Source organism: Typopeltis vanoorti, chromosome 25 (genome assembly GCF_054136105.1).
Source record: "Typopeltis vanoorti isolate ZY-2024b chromosome 25, IOZ_Tvanoo_1.0, whole genome shotgun sequence".
Taxonomy (NCBI): domain Eukaryota; kingdom Metazoa; phylum Arthropoda; class Arachnida; order Uropygi; family Thelyphonidae; genus Typopeltis; species Typopeltis vanoorti.
Window position 1 is genome coordinate 78,197,495 of NC_143573.1, and position 25,478 is coordinate 78,222,972.

Sequence of the window (25,478 nt, forward strand, 5' to 3'; positions counted from 1 at the left end):
TGACAATGATAACAATGGATGTTAATCCAAGAATTAATTAAATCTCATTCTGAGGAACTAAATAATTCCAACCTACTAAATTTAGATGCACAGAAGGAAGATCCTGAATAATATGAAGAAAATTTAACCATTGATAGTCAAGCCCAAAGAGATTTCACAGAAACAATTTGAAAACATTTTTCGTACAACTGAAGTTTTCAAGCAGCAATGCTTAGAGGCTGATTCTGATGAAGAGAGAAGCAGTAAAATTTGCAGAAGAGTAGAAAAGACAACAGGGCCATACCGTTAGTTGTATGGAAAAAAAAAAAAAAAAAAAAAAACAGAATACACAGCAAACTATGTTAGCTCAATTCTTTGTTAAGAAGTAGAATAATAAATTTATATTCTGATCAGCTTCATGGTATCCTTTAACAAGGCCCTGAGACATACCCTAATTCTTTTATATATAAAAAAAAAAAATATATATATATATATATATATATTAATATATATATGAAAGAATGATCATTAACTCGGGTAACATACATATTTTTATAAAGAATTGAATGACTAGAACCGAGATTTAAGTAAAAAGGTTTTAATATAAGAACACGACTAGTTTCGGCTTGTAAGTAAGCCTTCATCAGGTGACATTATAAAAGAAAGAAAAAAGAAAAAACACTAAAACACTGAAGCTTAAATAAACTATGAACATCATAAAGAGTCACTATACATAATTGACATTAAATTGTTGTGGTTGTATTTAAAGCTGTTCTTTCGTTAGTTGTATTGTTGGGAAAGTGCATGCTAGTAGCATCTCGTGAACGCCAGTACATGATTACAGCTGAATGACAATCTGGAAGGTTGTAGCTCAAGTTATTATTTACATGAACAGGATTGAAGATGATTTCTCTAGATTCCACGATTTTTCTCTCTAGTTCATCATTGCAACGGAAGATGTTAGTAGATTTTTCCCAGCAGATTTTGTGACTTTGGTTTTCATCATTAGGATTAGCCGAGAAAAGGATATCACTTGATAATGCACTGGCTCGCTGTCTCTTGTAAGTAATGTCCCTCGTGTTCTTCCATATGCAATTCGACAGATTTGTCTGTCTGCCAAAAATAAGGAATATCACAATCACACAATATTTTATATACACCAGGGTATTTGAGCTGATGATGACAAGGTTATGTAAGGAATAGATATATTGCCTTTGAATCTATTTGTTACTTCTGAGTGATGTCTAGGAGGATTATGAAGGAATCTTTCAACGATTCTCTTGGAATATCCATTAACTTTGAAAGAAGTTTTGAGATGGTTTATTTCTGTAAGAAGTTCATTTGGGTCATCCAGAAGAGAACGTGTCCCAAGGTGGAAATTATTCCAAGCTTATGAGGAGGGAAGTGATAGGACTAACCATGCAGATATCTGTTGGTATGTGTGAGCTTTCTATATATCGATATTTTGAGTTTACCAGAAGAGCGAGTCAGTTTGACATCAAGAAAAGGCAAGGAATTATCCGTTTCAAGCTCGGCAGCAAACTTAATACTTTGAAGTCGGCTATTGAGATGTTCGAGGAAAGCCATAAGGGAATCATGTCCATGGCTCCAAATAATGAAGACATCATCTACATAGCATTTCCGAACTTTAAGTGTTAAAATAAAGAAAGAGATAGCCTTGGTTTCAAAATCCTCTAAGTAAATATTTGCGAGCACAGGGGATAAAGGATTACCCATAGCCAGTCCATGATTTTGCTTGCATATAGTATCTTGAAATTTGAAGTAACTGGACCTGATGCAATGTGTAAGCAAGGCTAACGTTTTTTTGGATAAGTTGTCCTTGAGTAATGTTAGGACTTCATCTGTTGGGACATTAGTGTATAGAGAAGTTATGTCCAAGCTAGCCATGATTTCATCTTCATTAACTGTAATATCCTTGATGTATGTAACAAATTCTGTAGTGTTCTTGATAAAGGATGGTGACTTGCCTGAAAAACGTTTTAGGTATTTGGCAAGATATTTTGAAAGATTGTACGTCGGAGAATTGATACCTTCTACAATTGGGCATAGTGGGGTGTTCTCTTTATGGATTTTAGGAACACCGTATATGCGAGGAATTAACGGATGGAGAGAGCGTAGAGATAAGCGAACGTTTCGGGATAATTCAGTTGTTGTTTTTAATAAGTTGTTTGTACAATTTTCAAGTTCACGAGTTGGATCTCTCTTGAGTATTGAGTAGGTATCATTATGTAGTAATTCAAGCATTTCATTCAGGTAATCTTCAGAGTTGAGGATGACTGTTGCATTGCCTTTATCCACAGGAAGGATAATTATATCTCTGTTGTTTTTTAAACTTTTAATAGTTTTGCGTTCTGTTGAAGTAATGTTATCTGCAGGTGGTTTTGCGTTATTAATAATAAAGATTGATTCAATACGTAGAAGTTTTGCATCTTGTGGAGGGAGAAAAGAAGTAGCTTTTTCTATTTTTGTAAGTAGTGTTTCCTTTGGTATAAATTTTGGGGAAGGAATAAAGTTTAGACCTTTACTAAGGATGCTTTTTTCTACATCTGAAAGTATATAACAAGATTTCTTGATAACAACTTTGTCAATATTGATGTGTGGTTTTGAGAAGTTCCTATTATTTTGTATTCTTTTTAATGTTTCAAATTTACTTATAAGATTTACTTTGTTATAATATTGTATTGTGGCTGCTTGAGATTCACAGTATGTATTAAAGGTATGCCAACTTTTATTATCTACAGATTCTTCCAGTTTCTCCACTACAGTTCTTTTTTTTATTGAAAAGAAAAGCGAGAGTTTGTTTAGTATCCGAGATTCTTTCAGATAGTAGGTCTAATTTAGCTTTATGATAGTTATTATTGTTATATTTTCTTTAAAGTAAATAAATTTAAGAAAGACAGCGTGAAATTTGCAACGTTTCAAGACGACCAACCTGTTGATGCTTAGTCCAATCCTCTTCAGTGTCTTGTTGAAGTTTTTTTTTTTATTATTAATAATAGAAGCCTTGTCATGAAGGTTATAGATGAAAGAATGATCATTAACTTGGTTAACATACATATTTTTATAAAGAATTGGATGACTAGAACCGAGATTTAAGTAAAAAGGTTTTAATATAAAAACATGACTAGTTTCGGCTTGTAACAGCCTTCACCAGGTGACATTATAAAAGAAAGAAAAAAGAAAAAACACTAAAACACTATGAACATCATAAAGAGTCTCTATACATAATTGACATTAAATCGTTGTGGTTGTATTTAAAGCTGTTCTTTCGTTAGTTCTATTGTTGGGAAAGTGTGTGCTAGTAGCATCTCGTGAACGCCAGTACATGATTAAGCTGAATGACAATCTGGGAGGTTGTAGCTCAAGTTATTATTTACATGAACAGGATTGAAGATGATTTCTCTAGATTCCATGATTTTTCTCTGTAGTTCATCATTGCAATGGAAGATGTTATTTATTTAAGCTTCAGTGTTTTAGTATTTTTTCTTTCTTTTATAATGTCACCTGATGAAGGCTGTTACAAGCCGAAGCTAGTCGTGTTTTTATATTAAAACCTTTTTACTTAAATCTCGGTTCTAGTCATTCAATTCTTTATAAAATTATTTATATATATATATATATTAAGGGTCAAAAGAGAAATTTGAGAAACAAATTATACTTTTTCCCATAGGTTATTATATTTGATTATAATATGCCTGTTTTAAAGAACATATTAGGTGCATTAATCGAGGGACTGCTGTACTTTGTCAGAATGAGCTTAAAGAATGATATGACAGGTACTGTCAAGTAACAGCTTAGTGTGGATTTCCTAAAATGAGTTTTTGGACTACAAGAAGATGTTAGCATAAAAGTTTGTTATTTCTTCCATTTTCCTTCTATGTGAATTCAGGTGCATGTTTATGTTGGATCATGGGGTTAGTAATGATTAGTCTATGTCATGATCATAAATTCAAGAGATAATCAACACTCTTATTAGCTTTACTCTTTTCTCCAAATTTGTCCAGAACATTACTGTATATCTGTGACTCATTCACTAATGATGCTTTTTCCATCTTCAACAAGAATCAGCATTTCCTTTTTCTTTAGGCCACCTGCCTTCTTTCTCTGACTCAAGTTTCTCTAATTTCTGTATTAGAAAATTTGGAAGACAACTGGCATAAATAAGTCTCGTTGTCCAATTTTGAAAATTTCCCTAATTACTGCACTTGAAACTATCTACAAGTATCCCACCTGTTTTTGTATTCTTCATTTAAGTAACTCCAATTATATTGGCATGACACTTCTGATCTTTAAAGGCTAGCTCAATCTCTTTTCCGTTGATTCTTTATTATACTGATGGTGTGTCCTCAATTTCACTGTTTGTTGCATTTTCTTAAAGAAAACAGGACCCTGGTTTAGCAGCATGATTCCAATGAGCATGATTATGTAAACCATCACATTTGTGCTAACCAAAGTAATCGTCATGTATGTTAGAAAGCATACTAGTAGACAACATGCAGTATAGAAACATGTTCAGAGATAGTATACCATTTTGTAAGTTTTTTCACTGGTTATACTATAAATTAAAGATGCCAAGAAATTATGTTTTTGGCTTCATCCTTTATCCAAGTGTAAGAAAAAAAGTTTGTGTGTGAAGTGAAGTCACTTCACGACTGGCTACTTGTATACAGAGGCTAATGACTTCACATCAAATGCCTTAATATCCCATAATGCAACACATATTCTTACAGACATGTATAATCTATGCATTATAGGAAGGGCCACTACCCAAACCTTTGTAAAGGTGAAGGGGATCTCCAAAAACTTGGATAATCCCTCAAATCACCCAACAGTGAGTGGCCCAGAGGATCATTTAACTCAATGACAAGCCCACCCTGCCACACAGAACTCTCAGTGGTGGCTATTCTAATGGCAGGCCCACCCCACCACTGAGCAGAGCCACTCATAACCAAAGGAAAAGCATCCACTGAAGCAGCCCCAAGGCCTCTTCAGTAGACTTCTCACATCAACAGAAAACTGCATCAGTGGGAGCCAGACGCTGAAGAAGTCATATTTCTATATGCAAGTAGTCAAAAGGTGTCACACCATATTATTTATAATTAAATACTCTGGATTAGAGTTAGATGTTGAAAGTTTTTTCAGTTGTTGTCGAGTCCGTTGAAGAGCTTCTAGATATAACCATGGGCCTGTAGAACTGATTGTCAATTTGTCTGAACTTTGATGGAGCAATGGAGCAGAGCTTTTCTATAGGGATATTGTCAATTTTCTGTAGAGCAGAGGCAATTGCTGGACAAGAATAGATATGGAAAGGCATTAGTTCAATTCCTGGAAGTTCTACCATATTTCATAGCTTCAAATATGTTTGCCTGAATTTTTTATTTTTTTAGTTGGTTATATATGAGGTGGTATCAAAAAGTTTCAAGACTAGGTTTGTAACACGCCAATAGATGGCAGCACAATGCTGCACGCACAGTCACAGGGAGCACCTACCTTCATAAATCAGTGTGCCAAAAGACATCGTCCTGTGTAGATCGGGAGCTGTGCAACTGATGCTATTCTGACCACCTGCATTACCACATCTGCGATTTCATCATGGACAGCAAGTCAGAACAAATAGCAAACGTGAAATTCACGTTTGAAAAAACGTGAAATTCGAGGATCATTACCGGTGACGAAACTTGGATGTACAGGTACGACAGTCAGATGAAGCAACAATCTTCACAGTGGAAGAGTCCATCTCCACGACCGAAAAAGGCGAGGCAGGTCCGCAGCTCACCAAGTGCATGCTCATCATCTTTTTCGATATTAGCAGCACTGTGCATCGAGAATTCGTCCTAAGGGGCCAGACCGTCAATAGCGAGTTCTACTGCCAGGTTTTAAGGCATCTGAGGGAGGACATTCGGTGAAAGTGGCCAGATCTGTGGTGCACGAAAAACTGGATGGAAATAGATGCTCCACAACGACAATGCACCCTGTCACCGAGCTCTCCTCACACGTGAGTTTCTCGCCAGAAACAATATGATCTCACATCTGCACCCACCCTACTTGCCAGATTTGGCTCCTGCAGACTTCCCCCTCTTCCCGAAGATGAAGATCCAGCTCAAAGGTCACCGTTTTGACACCATTGCGGAGATCCAGCGCGAATCGCAGAAGGTGCTTGACATGCTTTGAAAAGAAGACTTCCAGGACACATTCCAGAAGTGCCAAGAATGGTGGGAGCACTGTATCGATATGCAAGGGGACTATTTTGAAGGTGATAGTGTGTAAACGTAGATAAATATAGTAATTTCTCATAAACAGAGCTAGTCTCGAAACTTTTTGATACCACCTCGTACTATAAATTAAAGATGCCAAGAAATTATATTCTTGGTTTCATCCTTTATCCATGTGTAAGCAAACAAAGTTTGCTCATTAAGTCACTCCATGACTGCGTTCTTCTGCATTACTTCAACCTTGGTATCACTTCTGGGTCTGGTTTCCACTGATGAGACCTCAATAAAGGTCAAAAATGGTCTGGGTAGTGGCTCTTCCCATAATGCATAGTATTATACATGTCCATTTAGGATGAAACCAAGAATATGATTTCTTGGCATCTTTAATTTATAATGATACCATTTTCAGGTAAATCACAATCCATGGATCTTTTTATAAAATCTTGTGTATGCAAATGATGCATGCATATGTGTATATGTAGAAATGATAGGAAAAATCATACCTCGTGGCATAGGTTCCATGCTGAACAGGCTCGATATCAGCATTATAATCAGAGTCTGAATCATTATTGTCCTTTTCAATAGTAGAAGAACTGCAGAAAAATTAAACAATAAATAATAAATCATATGATAAAGAATAAGATATTCTATGATAAATATTCCCTCCCCCTTTGCTCCCCCCACACACTTCATGTCTTAGTTTTAACCAGTGAAGAAAACACTACGATTTTCAATGAACTTAGACTCTGACAAGGCATTTAAATGGCATGATATGGGAAAGAGTTCAGAGTATTCCTACTCTAAATATCTCATGATAATTAGAAAAAATATTAACACTGCATAAAGTTCCCAATATCAACTAAATACAGTTTAGTAAAGTGGAAAGAAAAATCTTGTATAACATGAAAACTTTTTCCACCTTTTAGAATGTAAGCAGAAAATGATATATTTACAGTAGAGAAATGCATGTCTGCTTATTTAATAGACCATCAGATTTCAAAGCCAAATCCAAAGTTAAAAATTAATGGATAACAAAAAAAAAACTGTGTACATTACCTTGTTGAGCCTGTGGTTCATTCAGGATTTCTCTATGAGTGCAGGTCACAAAGATGCCTCCAACCATCTTGACCCTCTCTCTCTACCATGTTATATCCATAGATTTCACTAATGAGTCTTCCCATATTGTATGTGGTCTTCCTTTCTAAAGAGAAAACTTCCTAGTTTTCTCTTTATTCTTGGTTGCCAATTAATTATTCTATATGTCCATCTGTTATCCTTGAGTCTGGTTATGTGGCCTGCCCATCTCATCTTGCTTTTGTATACTGCAGTTACCACATCATTTACACCTGATATCTCTTTTAGTTGTGTATTTCTAACATGTTCCATTTTGCTGATGTTTACAAATTCTATGTTGCATGTAGAGTTATCGTGAGAGTCTCTTCTTCTTGTCTTGTTGTGCTCCATGTTTCTAATCCATATGTGAGTAATGGAAGAATGTCACTATTAAACAGTTTTGCCTTCACAGAGATGTCAAGATTTGGACCAGAGCATCTTTTAGTCTGTTGAATGATACTAAGTGCAAAGTCCAACTCTACATCCCTGTGGTGCACCATGGGATTTTGGGAATCCTAGCCATTATTGGACCTGGACCCAATACTGCTAACAGAGGTCTGGTGAACTCTTCAAAACCCTAGTCAGGAGAAGTGTATATCCGACGACAGCAAAGATGTGCCACTACTGCAACAACAGAAATGGTCCCGAGTCCTGAACGGCCCACACTCACTTTCTACAGTGGCAGTAAGGCACTGAGTGAGGACAGGCTAAGAATCTTGCAGATGAGGGCAGGCTGCCTATTAATTCTTTGAAAATGGCTACCGGTATTCTCAATACTCGAACTTTGGCAAGAGATTACAAAATAGATTTATTAATCAAAGAACTAACCAATGTCAACTTAGATATCTTCATAGTGAATGAAATAAAAAGATTAAAAGGACTGATGGTATGATGGCTCACAGATACTCCTGGGAGTATCCTCAAACAGTGGCAAACAAGGCAGAGTGGGCTTTATTGTTAGATCTAAGCTCACCAAGTAGATCCTTTCTTGTAACATTATCTGAAAGAATAGGTGTGCTCCTAGTTGGAATAGAGAACAATATAACAATAAAATTAACATCTTGGTATGTTCCAAAATCCGTAGCTGATAATCAAGAAATAAAAAAATTTTACACGAATCTTGAAAAGGCATTAAATTATAAGTCAATATAACACATTCATTGATGGAGACTTTAATGCCAAAATAGGATGCAGAAAACAAAACAAAAAGTTTATAGGTCCATATGGCTTGAGGGAGAGAGAAAAAAGTCGAATTCGTGCAGCTGAACAACTCTTTATTATAAACACTTTTTTCAACAAATGCCCAGGAAGCAGATGGACTTGACAATCACTGAATGGAGACCAAAAAATGAAATTGACTACATTTTAACACACTGTAAAAGACAGGTACAAAAGGCAAAACATATTTCAACATAGACTCTGACCATAGACTCCTCAGAGCAATTATAAGATGACCACTACAAGTTCAGGAAGTACATAGAAGAGACTGAATGGACTATTAAGAACTGCTATGTAAATGACGACTATACTGAATTTATTAATAAATAAAAAGAGCACAAGATAAAGTCAGAAATTCCAATGAAACAAAAGAAAAGAGAATGACTCTCACCTCAAACCATAGAACTACTGAAAAAGAGAAAATATCTAAAGAAATCTCAAGGAAATTTTTCTAGAATACAAAATTATCTGTAAGTTACTAAGGAAAAGAATTCCAGAACACTACAAAGCTTTCAGGATACAAAAACTAAGAAAAGCAGCACAGGGGAAAAAAGAAAAAAAAAAAAAGGTAGAGAAAGACTTAAATTTTAAACAGTAGAACATGCCCTAAAGGAAATGAATAAAAGTAAAGCCTCAGGACTTGATCATGCTAAGGCTGAAGAAATCCAACAAAGTGGACCAACTATATTCAAAGCCTTGACTATTAGATTCACATGGTACTTCAAAGAAGGAAAGATTCCAGAGGAATGAATGGAAGACCTCAAAAACCATACTTCTATTCAAAAAAGGGAACAAGGAAGACATAAAAAATTATCATCCAATCTGTCTACTCTCACACATATATATAAAAAATCATGAACAGAGTAATACTGAACACAATCCACAACATTCTCGAAGACAAATCAAGTAGAGAGAAGGAAGGATTCAGAGGCTTCTCCACAATAGATCATATCCAGATCATTTTGCAATTAACAGAAAAATGCAGAGAATACCAAATCCCTCTATGTTTCCTCTTCACTGATTTTAAAAAAGCATTTGATAGAACACAATGCAGTCATCTGTGCCTTACTAGAAATAAATGTAGATAATACTTACATCCATATGATAAAAGAAATTAACAAAAATCAGACCACACAAATAACCCTATTTGATCAACCTATGGAGGGTGGTTGAACCGTGGAATGCATTGCCTGATGGAGTGGTGAGAGCGAGAATGGTCAATGAGTTTAAGGAGTGGTATAATAGACTTTGTGTTTCTTAGGGGAGGACCTCCCCTCGATGAGTCTTGACAGACTTTATGTTCTTAGGAAGGACCTCCCACGATGAGTCTTTTGACTCCATGGAGGCCTGAATAATAATAATAAAATATAAAGAGAGGTGTCCACCAAGGCGATATGATCTCTCCAAATCTATTTACGAGCACTTTAGAATATATTCTGAGAAAAACAAACTTAAACGGAAGAATAAGCATAGATCATGAAAAATTACAAATCCTTATGTTTGCTGATGATCTAGTACTAATATCTCAAAACCCAAAATATCTAGAAGAAATGGTGAAAAAATATACACAAACAGCAATGAGATAGACTCAGAAATGAATCTAGAAAAAACAAGGATTAAAAACATCCACACAAGTGACAGTTACCTATGTATTAATAACATCCCTATAGAATTATTTACATATGTATTTACATATTATGTAAATAATATGTAAATTTACATAGTATTTACATTTATATAGTAAATGTAAATTTACATTTACATTATTTACATAGTATTTACATAATATGTACTTACAACATATTAATGTCGAAGATGGGGAAAGAAAGGACTGTATTAGTAAAAAAAAAAACTAGTATAAAATTGATTTCTATTTCTAAATATAATTATTTAGAAATAGAAATTTCTAATATTTAATTATAAGGATTGACTTTTTTTTATATAAAAAAAATAAAATAAAATGTTAGCAGTGTCAGATAAAATAAGAGTATATAAAACTGAGGCAAATTGTTAATAGTGGCAAAATAGACTGTTCTCATTAATGAAATAAGGAGTCAACAGACTGTCATAATGTAAAAACTGAACTCCATTACTTACAAGTAAACTGTTGTTCCTCTATATCAGGCATTGGCAACCGGCAGCCCGAGGGCTTCCTGCAGCCTAAACGTGCATTTTTGGTGGCCCATAAAAGGTTGACCATACATGGCATGTGGCGTGTAAAATTTTATCATCAAGAAAAGACGTTATGGACATTTCAAGAGGACGTTATCTACTACTCAAGTGTTAGATGATTAAGTAGAGGTGATGTGCTAAAAAAAAAAGCTTTTTTAATTTACGTGAAGAAATTGATATTTTCATGATGGAACACAAAAATACTGTCCCACAACTATCAGATAAAAAATGGATTATGTCTCTTGCATTTGTGGTAGACATTACAACTATCTTAAGGAACTTAATTTGAACCTGTGAGCCAAGGTAAATTACTAGCAGAACTGTTTTCTGATATAAAAGCTTTTGAAGGCAAACTATGTCTGTTGAAGAAATATATGATGGAAGAAAATCTACATCATTATATATGTTGCAAATCGGCATCTATAGTTGGATGGCAAACACAACAGGAAACTTTTTTGGTATTATTGAAGATTTACAAATGGAATTTTCAATAAGATTTATGGATATTCATAAAAATAGCATCAAAATGTGATTATTTTTAAACCATTTTATTTATTGTTGACATTGATGACCTATCAAACCGACTATAGATGGAAGTTTTGGAATTGCAACACAATGAAACATTAAAGAACACATTTTCATTAGAAAATATCCAAAAAATTTATCGATACTTACCAAAAGATTTTGAAGGATTAATCAGTTTTGCAAAGATGATGATAGTTGCATCTGGAAGCACATACAAGTATATTTGCAAACAAGCATTTTCTGCCATGAGTTTTAGAAAAAATAAATTTTCTTCTCGACTGACCGATGAACATTTGCATGCTTCGTTTATGTTCAGTTTATGCATCACAATATGTGTGTCTCCCTGCTTAATGTGCCTTTTGTGATTGTTTTCCCTTAGCCAAATTATCTATATCCACTTTATAACCCGAGGTGCAAAGGGAAAACAATCACATTAAGTAGGGAGACACACATATTGTAATGCATAAACTATATTACTTTGTTTTTACGTGATAATAATTTTTCATTGAGTTTCATTTTCATGCTTGTATCATATCTTGTACTTTAAATATTATGAACTAAAAACTGTCAACAATATGATAACACAATCAGGAAAGGAAATAGGTTTTGATCAGCTAAATGCCCACATAAACAAATAACCTCTATTTTCCAGTTCTTTACCTTCAAATACCTCCATAAATCTAAACCTTACCAAACTCTGTACAAAAAAAGAACCAAAAGAAATGCTCAAAGAAAAAGGCCTAAATACTATCAACCTTCTTTCATCCTCCAAACAGGTTATTTGTTATACCAATGGATCGTCAGACACCAATATGATTAATGGAAACACTGGTGTTCTGCTTCTACTCCCGAAAGGTGAAAAACTTTCAATAAAAGTTGGATCTGGGAGAATTACTTCCAATTTTACCAGTGAACTCTATGCAATAAATAAAGCACTAGAAGCCTACTTAAAACTATCATCATCTTAACAATCTGAAGGAATTATAATTTACAGTGACTCAAGATCAGCTATGGAGGATCAAAAATGGCAATACCAAGCTCACACAAGACATCCATAAACTCTTAAATCAACTAAAGTGTTTAGGAAAAAGTTGCATTTTACAATGGATTCCTGCTCATGTAGGCACTGATTACAATGAAGCAGCTAATAAATTAGCAAAAGAGGCCAGAGAACTCAACCAAGAAACTCACATGATAACTTTTGCTGATGCCAATGCGCTAGCAAAAGCTAAACTAATTCCACTGAAATCAGTGATAGAACATCAAATTCCTGAAATCAGTGCTGACAGAAAGACCTCCACCACGATAGCAAGACTATGAACAGGACATTATAGAGGAATGAAGATCAATACAGATGATACGAGAACATATAGAAACTGCAACAACTGCCCCAATGCTGAACTGACACCCACTCACATCTTTACCTGTCCAGCAATTACAGCAGCCTTGCAAGAAATGGATCCTAATCCTGAACAACAGCTCTATACAAACAAAATCATCGACATAGCCAAAAGCAGTACAAGGAGCACATAGAAACATCTAAGACTCTTCAAAGGACAAGACAACAACAACAACTTTAAATATTTCTGTTTTTAAGATTCATATCATAAAAATTGATAACAAGTATTTTTTTCACTCACTATTTTCTATTAATTAAATGCTTTTGACCACATTATTATCATTATTAAAATTATTAAAAATTTATTAAAAGAGATTATTAAAAATAAAACTTGAATGTGGCCCATGAATCTGAAAAGGTTGCCGATCCCTGCTCTATATGAAGTAGCGTAAAAATGATTCCTATTCATTGGTGAACAAGAATTACTTTTCCTCTAAAGTCTCTGCACCAGCTTTGCATCTATAGATGGTCACAGTTTAATTCCAGGCTGTATATCATATGGGTTGTTACCAATATGTGTATTATCTTGGCTACCACTTGGATATTAATTTTTGTCATATGATCTACCTGTAATCAATATTGAAGTTTTTTTTTTTTAGTCCCTTTTTTGCAGTCTTATTTCCATTGATTTCAATGCAACTTGGGATTTACCAAAAGCAAATGTGCAGGGAGTCTCCTTATTGATATAACAGATGATGGATCTAAAACAGAATCAGATACCATGTGAGCTTAGAGAGAGAGAGAGAATAACGAACCTCTGGTAACATTTCAACTTTATTAAGTTTATTGCAAGCCCTATGCCACACAACAGGATCTTTGGTAAATTAGAGTAGGATCTGATTAGATACCAGATTGTTTGGGAAGATGGTATGAGATTCCACTAAAGCACGATTTTGAATCATCTGTGTAGAAAACCAGAGTATGCCAAAATGAGATGCTGCTGATAGACACAGTTAGGAATTAAGTATTTCCGTAAGTTACACAATAAAGCTACTTTGCAACTTTGAATACTTGCAAGTATTTAAAGATGGAAAGTAGCTTTATTGTGTATATGCCACTGTCTATCACAATACACTGATCATAAAAGTTGTGGCAAGTTAAGTTTTTTTTTTTGCTTGGCTACAAGGTAAATTATACAGAAAATCATATTCATGTTTTTATTCATTATCCAAGCATGGAAGCATTTGAAGTGACATCACTATGATTGGTTAAAAAAAATCACATTTTTATTCCAGTGCTCTTGTCATCAACATCATCATCATTATTATTAATTTATTTATTTTTGGACTAGAAGAATTTTTGTCTAGTGTAATCTTCATCATCATCAAATTCCTGCCATGTACCCTCAAGGGGTGTACAGGATATGATAGTACTACATGAAAAAAATTACATCATTATTAATTTCCTATCTACAATTTTCCACCAAATCAGTCTGTTACTTGTCAAGACTCCAACATTATCAGATCTTATATTTCTATCGTCTAAAGCATTTTGTACCGTATCAATCCACCTATATCTTGGTCTTCCTCTGGGTCGTTTTGCTGCCAACCTGGCAGAGAACACTTGTTTTGCTAATCTTTCCTCGCCCATTCTGTTTAAGTGACCATACCACCTAAGATTAGCTCTGCTAATGCATTCCTGGATGCTGACAATGTCAAGTACTTTCCTAATGTCCTCATTTTTAATATGATATTGCCATTGATGCCATCTGTTCATGCCTATAATCTTTCTCAGGACTCTCATATCTGTGGTCTCTAGTCTTTGGTCAAGTGTTTTACTTCTGACCCAGCTCTCAGATCCATAAGTTAAAACTGGTTTGAACACTGTCTTGTACACAGCTAATTTAGTGTTCCGACTGATTTCTCTCTTATTCCATATGAATTTATAAAATTGACTTCCCACCATACCAGCTTTGCTGATTCTGTTGTCTATTTCTATATTTAATTTACCATCTTCAGTAAAAATCGTGCCTAAATAGCTGAAATGTTTTACTTGTTCCACAGGTTCTCCATTCACAACACAGTTGACATTTTCAATGATTCTGCCTATTTTCATTGTCTTTGTCTTGTTATTGCTGACCTTCATACCATATCTATTAAAACAGCTATTCAATTTAGTCAGAGAATCTTGCAGACTTGTAGCAGATTTATTTAGAAGTATAACATCATCCGCATAAATCAAAGAGCTGACATTAACATCTCCAATTTTGATATCATGTTTAATACCACTTTTCTTCATAATGTGATCCATATAGATAATGAATAACAGAGGGGATAATGTACATCCTTGTCTCACACCAGATTTAACATTAAACCATCTTCCTGTACTTCCTTCAATTCTAACTGATGACTTACAACTCAAATAAAGACTAAGTATTGCTTGATATAATGCCCCATTGACACCATATAACTGAAGCGTATTGAATAGCTTCTCTCTTGGCACCTTGTCATATGCCTTTTCCAGATCGACAAAACTTAAATACAGATCTTTGTTATATTCCCATGCTTTCTCGACTATTTGTCATAAAGTGAAGATCTGATCCTGACAGCCTCTATTTGGCCTAAATTCAGCTTGTTCTTCACCAAGCTTTTCTTCCACAATTCTTCTCAACCGTTTCTCAAGTATACTTGCATAGATCTTGCCAGGAACACTCAGTAGGGAAATACCTCTGTAATTCTCACATGCAGTTTTATTTCCCTTTTTCTATATGGGTACTATGAGAACTCTGCTCCAATCATCGGGTATTCGTCCCTCTGTCCAGGCTTTCTGAACTATGCAGTGCAGCCACTGTAAGACTCTTATACCACCATACTTCAGCATTTCTGGTCGAATATCATCTACTCCTGCTGCCTTTCCACATTTCAAGCCTTTGATGGCTTTTTCTACTTCAAGTATGGATATGTATTCCTGACTGCATGCCTGGTCAGTGTTTTTTACCACTGTGCTGTCATCACTGCTTGTTTCATTTAGCAGTTTTTCAAAGTAATTACTCCATACTTCAAGGATATCTTTTTCTCCCGTTTTCATGTCACCTTTATCATCTCTAATTCCTTTTACAGCACTCTTTCCTCCATTCTTAAGCTTCTTCAACAACCTCCAGAATATTTTGCCACCTTCTTGATATTTATTTTCTATGTTCTTGCCAAAGTCCTCCCATGACTTTTGTTTAGCTAGTTTTACACAGTGTTTAGCATTCTTGCATTTGTCTCTATATTCTCTAAGAGCACAAGCTGACTTATTTGACAGGAACTTTTGGTATGCTTTCTTCTTTTCCTTCACTGCCTCTTTAACTTCCTGTGTCCACCAGGGAGTTCTGATTTTTTTATCCTTACAGATAACCTCACCACATGCCTCTCTGGCAGAATCAATCAATGTTTTCTTCAGAGTTTGCCACCGAATCTCCAAGGTTTGATTCCTGTTCTCAAACTCTTTCATTTTTTCTTCAATAATCTTTGTGTATTTTAGCCTACAGTTCACATCTGAGAGCTGCTCAACTTTTATTCGCTTTAAAACTTTCTTACATGTTATTCTTTTCAATATGAAATTCAATTTTATCCTGCTCAAGACTAAATAGTGATCACTTCCAATTTCAAATCCTCTGTACACTCTGGTGTCCTGCACCAGGGAGAAAACATCACTATCAACAATAACACAGTCAATGAGACTTTTCTTATTCCTAGCCTCTTCTCTCCATGTGAATTTGTGCACATTTTTATGTTGGAACATGGTGTTAGTAATAACCAGTCCATGTCCTGAGCAGAAATCCAACAGATATTTGCCATTATTATTAGCTTTGCTCTTTTCTCCAAATTTTCCCAAAATATTTTTGTATGTCTCACAATCATTTCCTACTCTGCTATTTAGATCCCCAACAAGGACCAACTTTTCATTTTTCATTGTGTCAGTTGCTTTTTCTAAAGCCTCAAAAAATTCCTCCACTTCTACCTTAGTAGAACCTTCGGTGGGACCATAGGCACAAATAGTCTCATTGTCCAGTTCCCCATTCTCATATTTGCCCACATTACTCTACTTGAGACTGACTGCCATTCAAGAAGATTAGCATCGTATTTTGTGTTGAATACTATGGCTACTCCTTCTTTTCCTTGATTGTCATTGCCTGAATATAACATTTTGTATTTATTGCTCAGAAAGATCTCACCAGTTTTGGTCTTTTTTGTTTCAGTCACCCCTATTATGTCGATCTGGTACTTATCTAATTCCTCAGCTAGCTCCATTTCTTTGCCATTCAGGCTTCTTACGTTGATAGTACCGATCTTTAACTCTGGTGATGTTGAGTTGGGGTTTATTTTCAGATTTGTTCCAGTAGCTGACTTTTCGCTGTTCGCCCTGGTTCCCTGGCGAAAACAACTGGGGCCTTGTTTAACCGGGCGATGCCCCAGCAGGCATGAAATTTTGTCATGTTGTACCATCATTTTTTATTTTGGTTTAACCAATAAGAATACAATTTGGTCGGCTAAATCCCAAATAGTGTAATCTTTTCTGGTAGTATTTCACCAGTGAAATCATAACAACTGATGGAATTAATGTACTCTAACAAAATGCAGGTAAGATCCTAGAGACTGGTCACATTACAAGGGAGAATAATTAAAAGAAACACACGTATTAACCACAGTGAAAATTATTTAATTGTAAATATTTCATCATAAGTATCTTAGGACATCATCAGTACAGTAGTTTTAAACAATAATAGGAATAACATACAGTTAGGGTACATGATTACAATAGAATCTCATTAAATGCATAATGCTACAGTAGTACAAAAAAAAAAAAAAAAAAAAAAAAAAAAAAAAAAAAAAATTATTTAACACAATTTTGTATGACAATTTCCCATACTATAGGAATAGTAAGAACGTCATTGCGGTTTAAGTTTGGTCTGTGTAGTAGGGCTTCAGAACTTTCTTTGTATAAATGTTCATGTTTATATAAAGATCTATGTAAAAGTTTAGACTTTTCCCAATGGATCCTATGGTTTGGATTTTCAATTCCGTGTTGAGAGAGGCCAGATTTCTGCGGTTTAAAAAGACGAATGTGGTCTTGATGTTCCGAGATGCGTTTCTGAACAGACTTACCTGTCTGTCCAAAGTAAGATAATTGGCATGAGCATGGAATCTCATAAACACCAGGCAACATCAAAGGTGAGAGTTTGTCCTTAGGAGAAGGTAACAAGTTGTAAATTTGGTTGATAGGTTTGTAAGTAGTGGCAAAATTGTATTTCTTTATAATTTTAGAAAGACGTTCTGAGATGCCTTTAACATAAGGTATGGGACTCCTATGGACTTCTTCCTGTCTGGTTTGATGTGTGGAGAAGTGAACTACTGATGATTTTTTGAGTTGTTTTAGGATTATATCCATTTAGGATGGCTGTATTTTTGATTACTTCTAATTCCTGGTTTAAAGATTCTTCAGAGGAGCAGAATTTGTGTGCTCTGGAAACTAGTGATTTAATAATACCAGATTTCTGAGATGGATGATGAGCAGAAGAATTGTGAATGTAGCGACCTGAGAATGTAGGATGTTTTCACTGTGGTTAATACGTGTGTTTCTTTTAATTATGATCGCACCACAGGTTATTTAAAAAATTACAAGGGAGAACTATACACTTGTGCTCCTTTGGATACTTTCTTTTACCGCCACCTTCTAATACAAGATTTTGTTATTTTAATCTTTGGTGTCAATCTTTCATTCTTCCACCTTTGTTATACCCAGGAATAGGCTAGATGTTCTCCCTCATATGTTTTAAGTTTTTTGCAGCTTTATTTTCATGCTCTTTACTGCTACATCAGGTGCACTAAAGCCACTATAGGCAGTTCAAGCACCCATATTTCTGAGACAAAGTCATTCGGTAAATTTGAGATGTAGATTTATAGGGCACTTTCTTAAAGTTATCATCTCCCATCTGAACAAATTTCATTCTGCCCTGTTTATTGGAGACCCAAAGTGGCTAGAAAAAGTTATGTGTTTGGTCACTATAGGGTTTCCAGACTATGCAAAAATTAAATTAAAATGCAAAAAATATACAGCTAATTATCTTTTTACACAGCCTTTTTTTACACGATTTTGAAAAAACAGTTTAGAAAACAGAAGCAATTCTATTTTTACATGGTATATTTTGATTTTAATGTTTCAAAATTACATGGTTCAAATGGCGCTTATTTTTAAAATTTCTGTTTGAATTTAGTTATGTTAGAAAGAGTATTTCCATTATAATTATCATTTCCCAGAACAGTACATATGTACTTAAACTTGAATTTTGGGGACACCCCCAAATTCAAGTTTGGGGGTGTCCCCAAATGGCTATAAATTGCAAAGTCATTTTTCTTACACATGATCCAAATACTGAACAGTTTAAATGTGAATTGAAATCATGTATGGTGCGACATGAAGAATTATACAAAGATCTAGTCAAAACAGGATCTCAATGATTAATTACAGGGTTCATGGTTTTAAAAAAAAAAAAAAAAAAAAAAAATCAACCTTCAGAATTATTGGAAATGAGTGCTAATTTAGTTCCTTTTACTGAAGAAAATGTTTTGCCATTGCAGTATGAACAGGAAGGCCAAAGTGTTTCAAGTGATGGAAGTAATTTAATTCCAGTCTCTCACAAAATGCAGCTACTGTCAGAAAATGAAGGCGAATAAAATTTAAGTAATAACCATATGCGTGGTGTATTTGAGCCTTTTCGAATTTCTGTTTTATTAGTGACACACTATTTTCTTTAGGAAAGGTACATATGTATATACTTTAAATAAGTGTTTAAAACTTTTTTTAAAAAATCCATTAAAATTAAATAGAGTTTTATTCAATGATTTTCATATATTTTGTTTGAAAATAACTTATTGTTCGTATTGGGTTTTCACATCTGGAACCATTCTATTTTTTCATATGCACCATATTCTTTTTTTTTTTTTTTGAGAATCTACTGACCACTCTAAATGCCATTTTCTCTACTTGATGTTCTTATCTTGCTGCATATGGAACTGCAGGTTTACATGCATTTCTATGTTTTTGTTTCTTAAATTTATTATCATTACATGTTTCAATGGTGTTTTGGAGGCCTCAACTACTGTAGTTATGAAGTAAATCTCAGATAAAGAATTTAAATTGAATTAACTCTAGTGTGCAGAATTACATTTCATAATAGAGCTCTCACACCAGTATCAGGAAGTAAGAAATGCACATAGAAGTGAGATGCCAGATCTCACTTCTACATGTGTAAGGGTAGGCAAAATGCTAGCCACATATTGGCCTTTCATTTACTCATCTGGTGCTCACAGAGTAACTTTGATATAACCAGAAAAAACAGAAAGACTCAAACTTTACTTATGAATTTTAAAAGGGTCAAGTGTTTAATAAATATTAAAAGTGAAGCATGCAGATAGCAAATTATAATTAAAATCTGATATAAGATATTAGCAATTACAGGAGTGTAGACAGATATATTAAGATCCTTTCTATTTCAGGCTTTGTTCTGGAAAATTTGCCATAAATCAACTATATCATGAACCAGTTAAATATCTTATTTCTTATATATTGTTTTAGTGTTGTTAATGAAGTTAAAACATAAATAACTTCCACCAAAGCTTGAGCACTATTTAAAAGTTTCAGGTCAAGTGACCATTTCCAACCGAGCTTGGGAGGTGGGAAGAGTTCGCACAACAGTTTATATCTATTGCCATTATGAAAAGTGAGTATTTTAAATTACTTCAGGAAAATCAACACAGTTGGCAAAGACAATGAAAGTGAAAATGGAATGGTAAAATCTTTTACATTATCTGCTAAAGATGATGATCACTATGGCTTTTGCTCCAGAAACTAAGATGAATCAATGATCACCTATGAAATATCTTTTGAAGATATAGGTATCTCTCTCTCTTGGACACTTGCTACTAAATACTGTCTACACTGATCTTGAAAAGAATTACTTTGAATGTTTCAAACATTATAGTAGAGTATTAGTGTGACTTATGGAAGGGAAAGTTTATGGTAGATCATATTTTTGCCTTCTGACAATAGCTAGAAAAACATTATGAATTTGATAAAGAATTATATATAATATTTGTGGACTATAAACAAGAATATAGCAGTATACATTGAAATACACAATGGGATGCAATTAGACTTTTTTAGAATACCACAAAAGTATACAAACATGATAAGACGTTAGTAATCACCACACAGTCTGCAAGGTATATTTCTTCCACATCAAGTTCTAAAATAAAATCTGGACTCTGCCAGGGAGATGCTCTCTCTCTCTCTCACCAAACCTGTTCAATTTAGCAGGTCTGGAAAAAAGTCATTAGTGACCTAAATGAATAAAGAAGGATTGAAATAAATGGGAATGACATCCTACTAGCTTATGCTAATGACAATGTTATCCTTGGAGAACTCATGAGGATGTTATACACATTATGTCTAAGTTCATCAAGATAAGTAAGGCAATGGGTCTTGTTATAAACCAGGAAAAGACTAAATACATGTGCATTTCAAGTATTCATCAAGACCGACCCGATTCAGTTATTAATAATTATATCTTTGAGCAAGTGGTTAATTTTAACTATCTAGGAGTCAACATTAAATCACATGCATCAAGAGACAAAGCAGATGCTCTCTCTCTCTCTCTCTGCATTTCCTTTGAGGAGCAGAGGACACAGGCACTAAGAAGGCCAATAGTGAATATTTAGCAATTTACAACTCCTGAAATCTAGAATATTATCAAGAAATTTCAAAGAAAAACACTATTTAAACTATCTACGAACAATATTAATGTATGGGTGTGAAACATGGTCAATGTTTGAAAGAAAAGTACTGAGAAAAACTTTTGAACCATTTTACAATCAAAATACTGGACTACGTGAACAAAGATATGAGGAACTAAAACTGCTGTTTCAAAGACTCAACAACCTATTATCTACGAGAAGCAATAGAAAGTGGTTTGGTCATGTTTGGAGAGTAAATGACCAGTTAATCAACAAGTGCTTACAAATAAAATTGACAAAGAGACCCAATTACGATGGATGGATGTGGTAACGAGAGATTTAAAACAGCTAGATGAACACTGTATACCACATGTAGGTTATGACAGAAACAAATGTGAAAAACCTAGTGATGGCAGCATCATCCTACTAGCTTATGCTAATGACAATGTTATCCTTGGAGAACTCATGAGGTTAAATGGTTCATTAAGCTGAAAGAAGTTTGTCCATTTTATCTAACTCTTTTTTTATGCATCTATAAAACTATACTGGTGTCCAAAATCTAAGGATGAATGCTATTTCTGAAGATTACAACCACAAATTCAGACAAACCAGATTGTGGCAATTTGTATAACTAATGAATTTGAGTAGAAAGTGGGTACACATTCAAATTTTCGAATCCTGCACAAAGAGGTCATGTAAAGTTGCCAATTTGGATGCCTTATAATGTCTTGAGGTCATCATATAGATGATTACACGTAGGGAAGAATTATTGGAAAGCTTCAAGAAGAATCTCTGATTTTGACAGAGAGTTTGGAATCTCACATAGCATGGTATTCAGGCTCTAGGCAGTGTTTCAAATTAATGGGATGTGTTCCACATGTTTACTAAGAGGTTGCCCTTGCTTTACCATGGAGAATGAAGACAGATTTTTAGTTACAAGCAAAATAACTGATGCACCACAGCAAGTTGACTGCATTCAAGCACACAGGTACGTGGATATCATGACATATTCTGGGCAACACGTTTGCAACAAGAAGGCCCGTAGTCTGCGTCCCTTTATCCACAACTCATCATAGAGCAAGTTTTCATAAAGAGTGGATACAACACCAACGGCCTAATGTACTCTTTACAGATAAAAGTCGTTTTAGTCTTTCCTCCGATTCTAGAGGACACTTGATCTGGAGTGAAAGTGATATTGCTTACCATTGTGATAATGTTCTTGAAAGGAATAGATACACAGTGCTGGGGTCATGGTGTGGGGAAGCATTATGCTTAATGGACACACTGAGCTACAAGTGCTGGAAAAAAAAAAAAAGGACTATGACTGGTGAACGATATTGCAACAAAGTTCTTAAACTTCATGTTTGAGTGTTCCATAGTGCTGTAGGTGAAGAATTCATTTTTAAGAATGACAATGCCACATCACATTGTACATGAGCAGTCGAAATACTTCTGGAGACAAAGGATATTAATCGAATCAAGTGGCCAGCATGCTCCCCAGATCTCAACCCCATAGAACACATTTTGGATGCAATAGAGAGATGCATTACTGCTGGAAATTACCTTCCAGAAAACAAGCAAGGCCTTATATTTGCTCTGAAGAAGGAGGGCAAATTTGGCTCAAGAACTTCTGAATCACTTAGTGCAAAAAATGGTACAACACTGTGAGAGCTTCATCACAATTTGGTGTGGACATATTCCATAATGAAATGTCTCTCTGCATAGTTTTCTGTAAGCCCTATACATTAATTCCTTAATTATCTTTAGGAAATTTTAAAATGTAACTTTTGTCAAAAACGCATTGTAATTTACTTTGTATAAAATTTATAACACATTTTTGTGAAATATAATTTATTAGTATAATGGCAATAAATTTATGTCCACATTTGGCTGTAGTCGTGAAAATTTTTCATATACAGGTTTCACCCTTAGCTTTTGGATAGCAGTGTATTACAACTGGTGTAATGTTTATATCCAGCTTCAACTTGAATTTTTTTTTTTCCTTTTTTTTTATGTTGAGCCCATACATGAGAGGTTGGTTAATCAACCTATTGTATGTCAGTACCATATATAGGTAGTGGATTGGGAAAGAAGAAACTTGTTTACATTTGATTTAAAAGCCTGTTTATTGTATTCCATGGGAAACATATCAGTGGGAAGACTTCCACAAGACAGCAATAGTAATAGGGATGAAGGAGGAGAAAAAGAAGATTGTTCTGTGGGTTTCAAGATGTACTGCGAAGGGATGTTGGAACACATACAACTACATGTTCCAACGGACTTAGTCCTGTATGGGGGAATTATTAATACTATTTCAGATAAACATTTGCATGGAATACACATAATGCAGAAACCAAATGCCTATGCGAAAGTGGGAGCAAGTTGGTAAGAAATGGGTTATTAATAAATCTAATTGCTCTCTTCAGCATTGAGTCAAGCATTTTGATGGAGTTGCTAGGGTCTCACTCCAAATGCGAGAGCAGTATTCAACAGCTGGGTGGTTTTTTATGAGTTAATAGCTGTTCAGAGGTGAAGCAATATCTTAAGCAAAAGAGAAATCCTAGTTTTTTTTAAAAGCTGAGGCATTTATGGGTTTTGATATGTTTATGCTAGGAAAGGCCTGTCAGTGTGATTCCAAGAAGGCAAATCTCATCTTGTCTGGATATTTGAGTGTTATCAAAAATAATACTGGGAGAAAATGGTGCAATGAGCTATCATCTGCAAAAATGTGTACTGGGTAGGAGGTCAACTGAAGTAGGTCATTGATACATATATAAGAGGGTTGGCGAGAGAACAGAATCCTGTGGAACCCTGGCACTAGTTGAATGGTGAAATGATAAGGAACCATCCACCATCACACATAGTGTGCATCTAGACAGAAAGCTGGCAATCCAACTGCAGAAGTCCTGAGACAGACCAAATGATGGGAGTTTGCTTGGTGAATCTCAAGTGAGATATCTCTTGATATCTCACTTGAGAGATATCTCCAGAGCTTTTGAATGGCATTTGTCCAGAGATAAGTGATATATATGAGTAGATCTGCTGTTGATCAGCAGTGACAGAATCCATAGTGATGGTCATTTATTAGTTGGGTACCTTCGAGGTAGTATAGGAGTTGGGAATTGATAGTTCTCCTCATTACTTTAGATAGGACTGAGGTGAGTATATGGCAGTAGTTTGAGGCAAACTACTGATTATATACCAATTCCAAACTATAGATTAATTAAAGACTAGGATAGTCTTTTTTCTTTTTCTTTTTTCCCCATCCCTGAATTCTATGTCCTCCAACTGGGTAGTATCGGAGTATCTCTATGAACCATTTTGAGCTGTCCATTCTTTTAATATGTTAAATCCACTTCTTTCCGTTCATATACTTTTTAGTTCTTTAAATACTTCTGTGCTGCTGCTGCTTCTTTTTGTCCCAGAACCTGCTGTCCTTCATAGGAATTTCATTTCTTCAGTTTTTCTTTTCTCTTCTGTAGTTTTTAGTCCATAATTCATTTCCCTACAATAAAAAATTCTTGTCAAAACTTAATCAACTCTTTTTCTTATATGCTTTTGAACTTGGTTAGGTTTGAAAATATTATTAATCATGTCTGTTATCTTTAGGAAGTTTGAAATTTTGATATCAATATCTGCTTCTTTTGTATTAGAAGTATTAGAATGCATCCGAAGTATTAGAAGCAGTTAATTTGTTCTAAATTTTATTTTCAATTATTATTTTACTTCCTACTGGAGATGGTCCTTTAAAAGCCATGATTTTTGTTTTGTTTGTTGATATTTACATTCAAAATTCTTTAGCAATTATGTTCAAGGAGGATACTGATCTCTTGAGTTTCTTAGATTCTTGAGTTCATCTTTACTTCCTGATATGATTATCTGGTCATCTGCAAATGAAAGGGTATTAAGAATAGTTCCACAATCCAGTCTAAATGCTGGTTTTATATTTTTCTTCCATTTCTTTACAATTTCATCTATACAGATATTAAATAAAAAGTGCTGATATTGGCAATCCTTAAAAGACCCCTTTGTTTACCAATTTCCATTCTGTGCCTTCTTCATTGATTTTTTACAGTTATTTGGTTGCTTTCATACATGTCAGTTATCGTAGGAAATAGCTGA

General features: G+C 34.5%; 1 protein-coding gene across 1 annotated transcript in view; it reads right to left on the minus strand.

Moving 5' to 3' along the window:
• The window catches only part of egg (SET domain bifurcated histone lysine methyltransferase eggless), a 625,200-nt gene that overhangs the window by 142,547 nt on the left and 457,175 nt on the right, over window positions 1–25,478 (minus strand). The window contains exon 21 of the mRNA XM_090414562.1: window positions 6,716–6,805. Within this exon, the coding sequence (XP_090270688.1) occupies window positions 6,716–6,805 (90 nt within the window). The remainder of the gene's footprint in view (window positions 1–6,715; window positions 6,806–25,478) is intronic.